This window comes from Neophocaena asiaeorientalis, unplaced genomic scaffold (genome assembly GCF_003031525.2).
Source record: "Neophocaena asiaeorientalis asiaeorientalis breed wild unplaced genomic scaffold, Neophocaena_asiaeorientalis_V1.1 scaffold618, whole genome shotgun sequence".
Classification (NCBI taxonomy): domain Eukaryota; kingdom Metazoa; phylum Chordata; class Mammalia; order Artiodactyla; family Phocoenidae; genus Neophocaena; species Neophocaena asiaeorientalis.
In genome coordinates this window covers 674,384-684,522 of record NW_020173978.1, presented here as the reverse complement: position 1 = coordinate 684,522, position 10,139 = coordinate 674,384, and the positions used below count along the sequence as shown (strand labels likewise).

At 54.9% G+C, this 10,139-nt stretch overlaps 1 protein-coding gene across 9 annotated transcripts in view; it reads right to left on the bottom strand.

The window, feature by feature from the left end:
* Nucleotides 1–218: 218 nt before the first annotated feature.
* Nucleotides 219–10,139, bottom strand: part of P2RY2 (purinergic receptor P2Y2) — a 35,610-nt gene continuing 25,689 nt past the window's right edge. For 5 of the 9 annotated variants that reach the window (XM_024753313.1, XM_024753310.1, XM_024753315.1 and 2 more), the window contains exons 2-3: nt 6,952–7,234; nt 219–2,001 (exon numbers count right to left, since the gene is read on the bottom strand). In XM_024753313.1, coding sequence (XP_024609081.1) covers nt 867–1,997 — 1,131 coding nt within the window. In that variant the 5' untranslated portion in view covers nt 1,998–2,001; nt 6,952–7,234 and the 3' untranslated portion in view covers nt 219–866. Of the gene's footprint in view, nt 2,002–6,951; nt 8,034–10,139 lie in introns of all 9 variants that reach the window. The other 4 variants (XM_024753316.1, XM_024753317.1, XM_024753311.1 and 1 more) reach the window with 3 other exon arrangements.

The following is a 10,139-nucleotide window of genomic DNA, read 5'->3' as shown; positions in this document are numbered from 1 at the left end:
TCTCTGCACCCAGCAAAACCAGGCATAAAAGCCAGTTAACTTTAAAGTGGAGGATGACCTGGGGTCTGGAGAGTACAGTTATATTCCTCATATGAGACCACCACTGAGGCAGCTACTGGGGAGGCAGAAGAGAACAGGTTGGAGAAAGGACCCTAGTGTGGACGGTGAGAGCTCCCCAGGCTGTATCCCCAACCTCCAACTACACAACGGGGTCCGGCTCAGCAGGTAACAACACCTTTAGTACAAGTCCCAGCCTCAAACTGGCTCCCAGCCTCCAGATGGGTTTATGACATCAGTTCCCAGACGTTCATCCCTTGGGCTGGGCGTCCTCCTCAGAGCCGAGCCCACAGTGGCACTCAGACCACTCCGACTCATCGTGGGAACCTCTGGCTCAGCCCTGACTCCTTACCAGCGTCCTCTGGTCAACCTGAGACCCTGTCCCTCCCAGGTAGCTCAGGTACCGGCTTGGCTGTGTGACCTTGGTTAAGTCACTTTCCTCTCTGGGCCTGTTTCTCCACTTGACTTGATTAGTCTGGAGCTCCAGCCTAGGTACCTTGGCAGGCACAGCCAAGTACTTATGTGGGATTCAGGCCAGGGGCAGCGCTGGCCCCAAACCCTTGCCTTTCTCAAAACCTTACTCCCCAAATCTCACATACAAATGGTGACTCAGGATGTGGGGACTGCTGAGCTCTCTGGACCACAGAGAACAAACTGCGCCCCTGTCAAATGACAGAGCACTGGGGTCATGGCCCCCTTGACCATCTGGCCTGATTCACTGATGGTCCATATCTGGGGAGACTGCCCCATTTGGACAAGTCTACAGTCCCACCCAACACAAACTGGCACAGGCCCAAGGGGTTCAGGTCCTACAGCCGGATGTCCTTAGTGTTTTCACTACCAGGCGGTGTGGACTCTATCTGTCTAGAGTTCTCACTGCTGGCCGAGTCTTCTGTCCTCTTAGTGTCAGTTCTGTTGAACCTATGCAGGCCCAGCCTGCGGCGAAGCTGGGTGGTAGGGGTGGGGTCTGTGGGTGGCTTGGCATCCCGAGCAAAGCGCACGAGCCTCTGCCCAGCCAGGAAGTAGAGCACAGGGTCAAGGCAACTGTTGGCGCTGGCCAGCGGCCGGGTGATCTTGTAAGCCATGTTGATGGCGTTGAGGGTGTGGCAGCTGAGGTCCAGTGAGCGGAAGGAGTAGTAGAGGGTGCGGGTGACGTGGAAAGGCAGGAAGCAGAGGGCGAAGACAGCTAGCACTACGGCAATGGTGCGCACCGACTTGCGCTTGGCCCGCGGCAGGCCTCCTGTGGTCCCGTGGGTTGGCTTTAGCAGCCGCCGAGCCATGAGCACATAACAGACCAGGATGATGGCGAAGGGCACCGCGAAGAGCAGGCTCAGCGTGATGGAGCTGTAGGCCACGAAGTGGCTGAAGAGCTCGGGTGCCGAGGTGTCGTGGCAGGTAATGCGGCCACCACGTGCACTGGTGGTGACGAAGTAAAGCACGGGTGCCTGGCAGGCCAGCACCAGCACCCACACGGCGACGGCCACCCTGCGGGCGTAGCGGGCCCGGCCCCAGCGTAGCGAGCGCAGTGGACGCAGGACACCCAGGCATCGGTGCACGCTGATGCACGTGAGGAAGAGGATGCTGCAGTAAAGGTTGGTGTAGAAGAGGAAGCGCACCAGCTTGCAGAGCACTGTGCTGAAGGGCCAGTGGTCACCGCGGGCGTAGTAATAGACCAGCAGGGGCAGGGAGGCCGCGTACAGCGCGTCCGACATGGCCAAGTGGAACATGTATGTGGTGGAGGCGTTCCAGGTCTTGAGGCGGCACAGGAAGATGTAGAGAGCCACGGCGTTCAGACACAGCCCGAGCACGCACACCACGCCGTAGGACACAGGCAGTAGCACGTACTTGAAGTTCTCATTGAAGCGGCACTTGTAGCCCAGCTCATCCCCATCCCAGGTGCCATTGATGGTGCCATTCCAGAGGCCCGGGCCTGTGGCCATCGCCCTGAAGGGAAGGGGGTGGTGGGGAGAACGGCCATCAGGACCCAGCAGGGAAACCTGACACCCCCACCTGACCAGGGTCATGAGGGACCCCAAGTGCCCACAGACCCCGTCGGTTAAGATCTGCCCAACTACGTTCAAGGCTTTTATTGCGTCTGATCTGCCTCTCTCCCTGGACCCAGGGGGCCCAGAACCTTGGAACCCTGGAACCTTAAGGATGCATGAGATCCATGACTGTCAGGATCATATAATTCTAACACTTTGGAACAGGGAGAGGCAAAATACCCCCTGAGGGCCAAATCCAGCCTACCAGTCTGTTTTTGTAAATAAAGCTTTATTGGAACACAGCCATGCCCATCTGTTTACATAGAGTTGAATAGTTGTGACAAAGACCATATGTTCCTCAAAGCCTAAAATACTTACCAGCTTGCCTTAAAAAAAAAAAAAAATCAGTGACCCTGTTTGAGAACCTCAGGAACACAGAGTTCTAGATCTAGGATTCTGAGCTCTAGAATCTGAAGATCTGGTGGTCCAAAAGGGGTACGATCTGAGATTCACGGAAAGGGGCCTTTGAGGCTGACTGGGCCCACCTCACACCCAGTGCCCACTGCCTGTTTGTGGCCAGTGGGCAGCCCACACCTTCCTGGTGGCATTAGGAAGTTCTTTCCTTTGGCTCAGCTTTCTTCTCTCTGAGGAGGCTCTGGCCCTGTGCCTGGTATTTTGGTATTTGAGGGAGTATTTACAAGGGTCTCCCTCTTCAGTCATTCATTCACCTCTCAGCAAATATTTTTAGGCACTCCTATTCTGGTACTTTCTGCATCTGTAAACAGAAGTCCTGCTCCCCGGCTTATGAGGCTACCAGATGGGGCTGTGACCTTCCTGAAGATTCCAGGGAAGTCTCAGGTGTAGGTGGTAGTGGGGGCATCGGGGGACTTCTGCTGGGGGGCAAATTCAGCTTCCTCCAGGCTCGCCCAGCTTCTCTTCATGCATCATCACTACCCTGACCTTCTCCTACCTTGTCCCCAGTGAGCATATCTGATGCCTGACCACCCAGACAGTGAGCACCTGGAGATCAGGATGCCACCTTCCTCCTCTCCCCACTCCTCCAACGTGACCAAGAGCTCTGTCTCAGACTATCTCAGTCTGGAAGGCAAAGGTGTGCCCAAAGGTCTCAGAAGGTAGGCTGGAAATCATAACGGGAGTCCCAGAGGGGTAGGTTTGGGACAAACACAAAGAATCACTTTCTAATAGTGTGAAGGGGCAGGGGGAGCTGACATTATTCAAGCCCCACTACTACTATGTGTACTTTATTCACGTGACTTCATTCTATCCTTACAACACGGTTCTGGGAGCCAGGTTATCGTGCCCAGGTTTCCGATAAAGAGGCTGAGACACAGATTATTCAAGTAACTTGGCCCAGGTCACAGGCTGGGAATAGGCTGCAATTCCTATCTGGGTCCATCCCACAATGGAAGGGGCTGTAGGAGGAGGTAGTGAACTCTCTGCTAAGGGGGTGTGCAAGTATCTCTCCAGCAGAGTCTGCAAAAGGACTTGTGCCCTATGTGTGGGTGTGTCTGGGATGACAGAGAGGACAGATGTCGTGTGTGTCCTCCCCACCCTGAGAATCTGGGGCTGTAAAATCCCTTTCATTTTGAAACCTGGGGTCCTGAGAGGCTGGGGCTCAGAGATTCTGCGGGGCCGGTGACATCCACTCCCTTAGACACTGAGCTTCTTGCCCAGCCTGGTCTCCCAGAAGCAGCCTGAGGCCCATGAAGTTAAGATTAGTGGGGGCTGAAGGACACACTGCTCCCTCAGCTTCCTTCTTTCCCCATAACCCTCCCCTTCCCCCATCTTCCCTGCCTCATATCGTCAGCAAAGATGCTACCAGGAGGCAGGGAGCCTGCACTTGTGACCTCCCTCCCACGGATACAGGTTCCTCCCCAAGGAGCCGGGGCAGATCCAGGGTGAGGAGGTAGGTATGGGGTTGGGGTGGGGGGCGCTGGCAGGGCCAAACTGCTGGGACCCCTCTGGCCTGGGGCCAGGACTCAAGGACCCAGCATTAAAGCACTTCCTGCATCCCACTCCACTCCTTGCAGCCCAGTGTCACCTCCACCCTTGCTGCTGGAGCCACTGCATCAGCCTCCCTGTCTCTAGCCTCAGTCTCCCCAGTCCAGAGGGGTCTCTGGAAAAGACAAAGTCATTCTCCTGCTTGAAACCTCCTGTGGCTCCTGTCTGCTCTCAGGAGAAAACCCAGCTCTTCGGTCTGGTACCAGAGGTTTTCATAATCCAGCCTCTGTCACCAGCCGCATCCCCTGTGACCTGCAGTTTCCTGAAGGCACCCAATGCTTTTCGCCTCCCAGCCTCACGTTGCTCCTTCAATCTGGGATCCATTCACACCTGTCGCCTCCACCTGTTGAAATTACAACTCTATCCATCAGCGCAGCAAACTCCGGTGATTAAGAAGAACCCGGCCTCTGGACACAGACTGCCTTTGTTCCCTCATCTGTAAAATGAGGTGATTAACAGAACCTATATCACAGGGCTGCTGTGAGGGTTAGGTAATTCGTGTAAAACGTTTGGAGGCATGCCTGGCACACAGCAGGTACACTGTGTGTTACAAGCTTCGAGGCTCAGCTCACCTGCGGCTTTTTCCTGAAATCTCTCAGGCCAGGGGTGGAAGAGAGAGCTAGAAGGTCCTGGAGGCTGTGAAGCAGGTGAGTGTGGTGGACCAGGGGAATGACTCCAAGGCCCAAGCTGGGGTCAGGCCTGGGGACCTCGTGAGGGAAGAGGTCTGAGAGCTGTTTGAGAGGGTGGCTGGAGAGACTGGCCCAGAGGGAGTTTGCATGGAGGAGGGGCCAGGATGCCTCAGGCTCAGGGGTCGGGAGAAGGGGGAACTCAGTGTCAGGCATGGTAAGTGTGAGATGCCACATCATGGACTGTGGGGAAGGGCGAAGGCTGGGACCAGCAGGTCTGGTGCACTGGGAGATGAGCAGGAGTTGCTGGCTCACAGGAGCTGTAGGAGGAGCCTGGAAGCCCGGGTGTGAGACTAAGAATCTGTGGTGGAGTCATTCCCCCTGGGGACACCAGCTTTGGGTGTGCAGCTCTGCCACAGAGCCCCAGAGGACATCAGGTATTTCCTGCCCTCCTGAGGTTCAGACCTCTCATGGGCTGAATCCCCTGGCCTGGTAGAACTGTGGTTCTCAAACTTCCCCCATGAGGTGCTCTGCCCTGCTGGAGACAGGAAGGGTGGCCCCTCTGTACTCCCTGCTCAGGGAGCATCCCCCCAGCCTCACCTCCCCACTGCTGCTCCGCTCCTGCCCAGGTGCTGAGGCCTGCTGGGTCTCTCCTCAGAGTCGGGGTCAGGGCCCTCATCTTCCCTTCATGGTCAACATCTCATTGCTCTACACAGTTTCTTGCTAATTACTCATGATGGAATCTCTGACACTGATGAGAGGGGCAGAAACTTCCCTAAGTCTCTCATGAACCAAGGGAGCTGCCCTTTCTACCTGTTTTAAGACATCCTGACCTCCACCCTCACAGGCCAGCTGGGGACTCTATCATTGTGGCCCCTGTCCAGACTGACCCTGCCTGTCCTCTCCCTCCACAGGCTGGCCCACCAACCTGTGAGAACATCTTTCCTGCCCCACCCCCTCTGACCAGCCCCTGCTTATGGAGACAGCCAAGTGCCCAGCCCTCTCCATCAACCCTCTCCACTGCCTCTCCTGACCCCTGGTGCCCTTAGGGCCTCACTCCCAGCTCCCCAGGACCAGCGCCCGCCTACCTTTGTCCAACACCACTCACCAGCCCCTCTGTGTCCAGTTCTGGCTGGCCCTGCGCTCAAGAGCTCCTAGTGTGGAGGGAGATGTGAGCCATGTAAGTGCCTGCCAGGCTTTCCTGCCTTTGTGTATTGCTGTTCTTTCTGTCCAGAAAGCCTTTCCAGACCCACACACACTGCACTCTATCCTGCCCATCCCTCAAGGCTCTTCTCAAATGTCACCTCATCTCTGAAGCTCTTCCCCTCCATCACTAATCCCCCAGGGCATTCCTCACACCCTGCTGGGAATTTGTCCTTCCACTCTCTACCCCAACACATTCCAGGTGCTCCTGGAGGGCTGGGTCCATCTGATTCCTTTCTCTGGTCCTATCATCCAGCAAGAGGCCTGATCCAAAGCGGGTATGACATGAATGAGAGAATGAATGAATGAGTGAGTGAATGAATGAATGAAGCAAGCACAAGAGCTATGGGAGGCCAGAGGAGGCTAAGCTTTATGATGGCGGCTCTCCTTTCCCTTATTCCTCTGAGGACCTTTCACAGGACAATGACATTGAAGGATTTCTCAGCAGCTGATCCTAGGTGGCCAGGGGTCACAACAGCCCTCCAGGGGCCCAGCTCACCTGAGGCCTGCTCCTGCCCTAGGCAGGCTCCTGGACTGTCTCTCTTTCAAGAGCCCTGCTCTACTCCGGACACATCAGAGAAATGACAGAGGGAGGGACACCGGACCCAGGCATTCTGGAGATGGGTCAGCTCTCTGATTCACATTCCTTTACCTCACCCATCTCTGGCTCAGGTCATGGGTCAGTCTGATCAGGAGCTCCTGATCCTAGATCACCACCCCCCTTCACTTTGTAGGAGTCAAGTCTGGGCAGAGCAACTTCCCTGCAGCATCCTCATTTCATCCCTCACCTCATTCCTTGGCAGATGCCGCCATAGAGGTTAAGCTGTTTGTTCAAGGTCACACTGCCAGGAATTGGAAAGATTGGGTTTGATACCCAGGGCTGTCTGGCTCTGAAGCCTGAATTCCTCACAGCCTGGGAACGAGGGAGCAGGGCACAGATCCCCTTGATTTACCCCCAGTTCAGTGTATACACAGGCACAAGTGCACCGGCCCCAGCCTCCCAGCCTCCCGGCCTCCCAGCCTCCCAGCCAGTAGACCCTGCCCTTGCACACCCATACCTGACCAGCCCCTGCTCTCGCTGTCAGGATGCTCAGTGCAGGCTCAGGTTCCTCACTCATGAATGCACCCGCCTGGACCCCTGGACCGAGCTGCAGGGAACTCTGTGGGAAACAGGAAAAACAGGTCCCCTGGCCTGGGGCCTCGCCCAGCTTCCAGCATTTCTCAGGGCAGGCAGTGCCTGGGCTCCTGAGACAGGGAGGTGGAGACAGCTTGGGCTCTGGGTCACAGGAAGTCAGCCAGGCCGAGCCTTCCCCGGGCTGCCTCTCCTGCTCCAGTCTTGGTCTGAAAGAGGCAAAGAGGTGAGCTGGTGTGCTTGTCCCGGTAGGCAGGAGTGTCCTCTGCACACCCTCAACCCCTAGCCGTCCACCTTTAGCTCACATGTTCTAGGGACGGTTGTTCCCAGCCTTCAGGCCCAGGTCCCCTTTCACAGGAGGGTGGCTCTGCCAGGCAGGGTCTCCTCCATACCCTGCAGAGTTGAGCTGAGCCTCCAGTGTCCCCTCCCTTGGTCCTGGTCTGGAAACAGTCAATACCCTCCTTGTCCAGTGTACACTCGACAGTACTCTGGCCAATCTAGTTTAGATCAAGCTGGGTCTCTATCTATCTGGAATACCCTTCCTCCCTCATCCCACCTCTAACCATTCCTCCACAGATGTTGTAAACACACAAGGACACACACAGGCATGGATACACCTAGATACACAGATACACAGAGATATACATAGTCATACTCAGATGTATACACAGTATATACACACACACTCTCTCCCAGAGTCCTAAAACAGTCAGGGCCTGGAACAGCCTTTAGAAATCACCTCTGCCAACCTCCCATTTGACAGAGGAGGAAACTAAGGCCCAAGGCCTCACAATAAGCCAGGGACAGAGCCAAGAGCAGAACCCAGGTCTGGATTCTGGCCCTAGTTTTATGTCTTGCCTGGAGCCCCTCCCACAGAGCAGGCACAGTGCTTCAGTGAGGGGATGGTGACCTGGTGGAGGAACGCCTCTGTGTGGTCAGGTCCCAGCAGAACCTCAGACCCATCTCGGAGAAGAACATCCCCTTCCTTTTTCTCCCAGTTTCATTTCCCTGCAATGGGGGAGTGGGGTCTGAGACAGCTGAGCCAGGTCCCCAAGCTGGAAGTACAATGCAAGCATGGGGGAAAGTGGGGAGAGGAGATGGGTGGCTTCAGGAATAGGGCAGGGGGAGGGGGCACTGGAAAGGCCCTGGACCACCGTTTTTCCAGTGCACCTTGCCCCAGGAGTCTCAGGCTGACATTGGCCAGCGGGCTGGTAGCTGTTTGCCAGTCTGTTCTGGAGTCTAGTGACAAGGTGAAAGAAAGAGCTTCACCTTTTCACCCACTCCACCAGGGTCACACCCAGTCTTCTCCTCCTAGGGAGATATCTTCACTCAAAAGACTAAGGTAGAACAACGCACATTCTCAAAGCCACTCTCCCATTTCTGAGAAGGGTCTCTACCATCCATCCTTCTAGGCTTCAAAGCTCCAGTATACCCTTGACAACCTCTCTCTTTCCCACCCATGTGAAACCATCACTCACCAAGCCCTGTCAGTTCGACCAATGCAGTGGCTTAGACGTGCCACTCTTCCCGACCCCGTGGTTTTGAGCCTGCATTTCTCCTCCAGACCATTGCACCAGCCTACTTACTCCCTGCCTCCACTCCTGCCCCTCCTGTCCATCTTTCATACTGCAGTTATGGGTCTTCCTAAACCACACATCTGACCACATACTATGGAGCTCAAAATCCTTCCATGGCTCCCCATTGCCCTCAGGTTGACATCTAAGTTCCTGAGCCTGGCACTCAAAGCCCTGCTGATCTGGTGCCTGCCGTCCTCCACACCACTCTCCCTCTCCGCCTCCACCCTCATCTTTCTGTCTCCAACACAGCAAAAGCAGTCCCATGGTCATATCTTTGCTTAGGGATACCCTCCCTTATCTTCTAACAGCTATGTCATAACAAGAGTTGAATGCTTTCTCTGTGCCAAGTTCCATGTTAGATGGCTCCATCAACCTCTTCTCGTTTAGTCCTGAGAATTTCAGAGAGGTTGAATGACCTCTCCAGGGTCACAAAGCTAGCAAATGGCGGAGCAGCCCCCGTCTGTCTGACTTTAGGAGCTATGCCCCTGACTGTAAGCAGATAAGGTAGGGGTTCCCCAGAGAAAGAAAACCAGGCATGGCTTTCTTGGCATGAGAGAAGCCATATTAGGCCTAGGATTTAAGCCTGGCCAAAAATGCTTGCCCTTGAACAGGTCTCAGTAATTAATGATCTTAAGGGCAAGAGAAGTAGCAATAGCAAATACAATAAATCAGTTGTAAAGATTCCCAGCTCTGTTTCAATGGTAAAGATTAGCCTGGAGCACTTTCTTGAGCAGTTCTGCAAAATTGAACCCCCCCTTGAGGGCTCAACCACCAGATCAACTGGAACCTAAGGAATGATGATGATGACCTTTTCTGACTTGAGTCCTCAGTCAACTAAAGCTTAGACCCTGTCAACCTTTGCCCCAATTATATGCTGAGTTCTCTGCTCATATCCCTTGCAAGTGAATATTCATGTACCCTTAGCTTAAAACTCCCCCAATTTTGCTGTTCGGTGAGACACTGCTTTGGGAAAGGTCCCCGGTGTTCTCCTTACTTGCTGCAAGTAGTAAGTACTTCCCTCTCCCGCTCTTTGGCTGGGTTATGCCTTTTGGCTTGATGCCCATGAAGAGGCGAACCCAGTTTTGGGGTAACTACCTCATACCCTCCAAAGCCCGGATCCTCTCTTCCAGGAAGCTCCCTGACCAGCCCTCTTTGAGCCCCACAGTTTTGCCTGATTAATTCTCCACCGGAGGGAACGTCTTACTGGCAGGGCCCAAGATCTACTCTTCCTGGTAGTTCCCCATTGTGAAGCAGCCATGATGGTTACTGTACCCATCTTACAGTTAAAAAAAAAAACCCATCAAGGCCAGAAAGGGTAGCCCAAGATCTCACCCAAGGTCACCAATAAGCCAAGGGCAGAGCCAAGCCTAGCATGCAGACGGACTACCCTCTCCCTTAACCTGGCTCTGCCTCTATCCCACACTGGGTCTTTCTCCCTGTGGTCCCAGGCTAGTGACCCCAAAGCCAGGAGGAGTGACTGGGGCAGTTCCCAGGCTGGTTGCAGAATTTCCAAGGTGGTTGGACAACATTCCAGCTT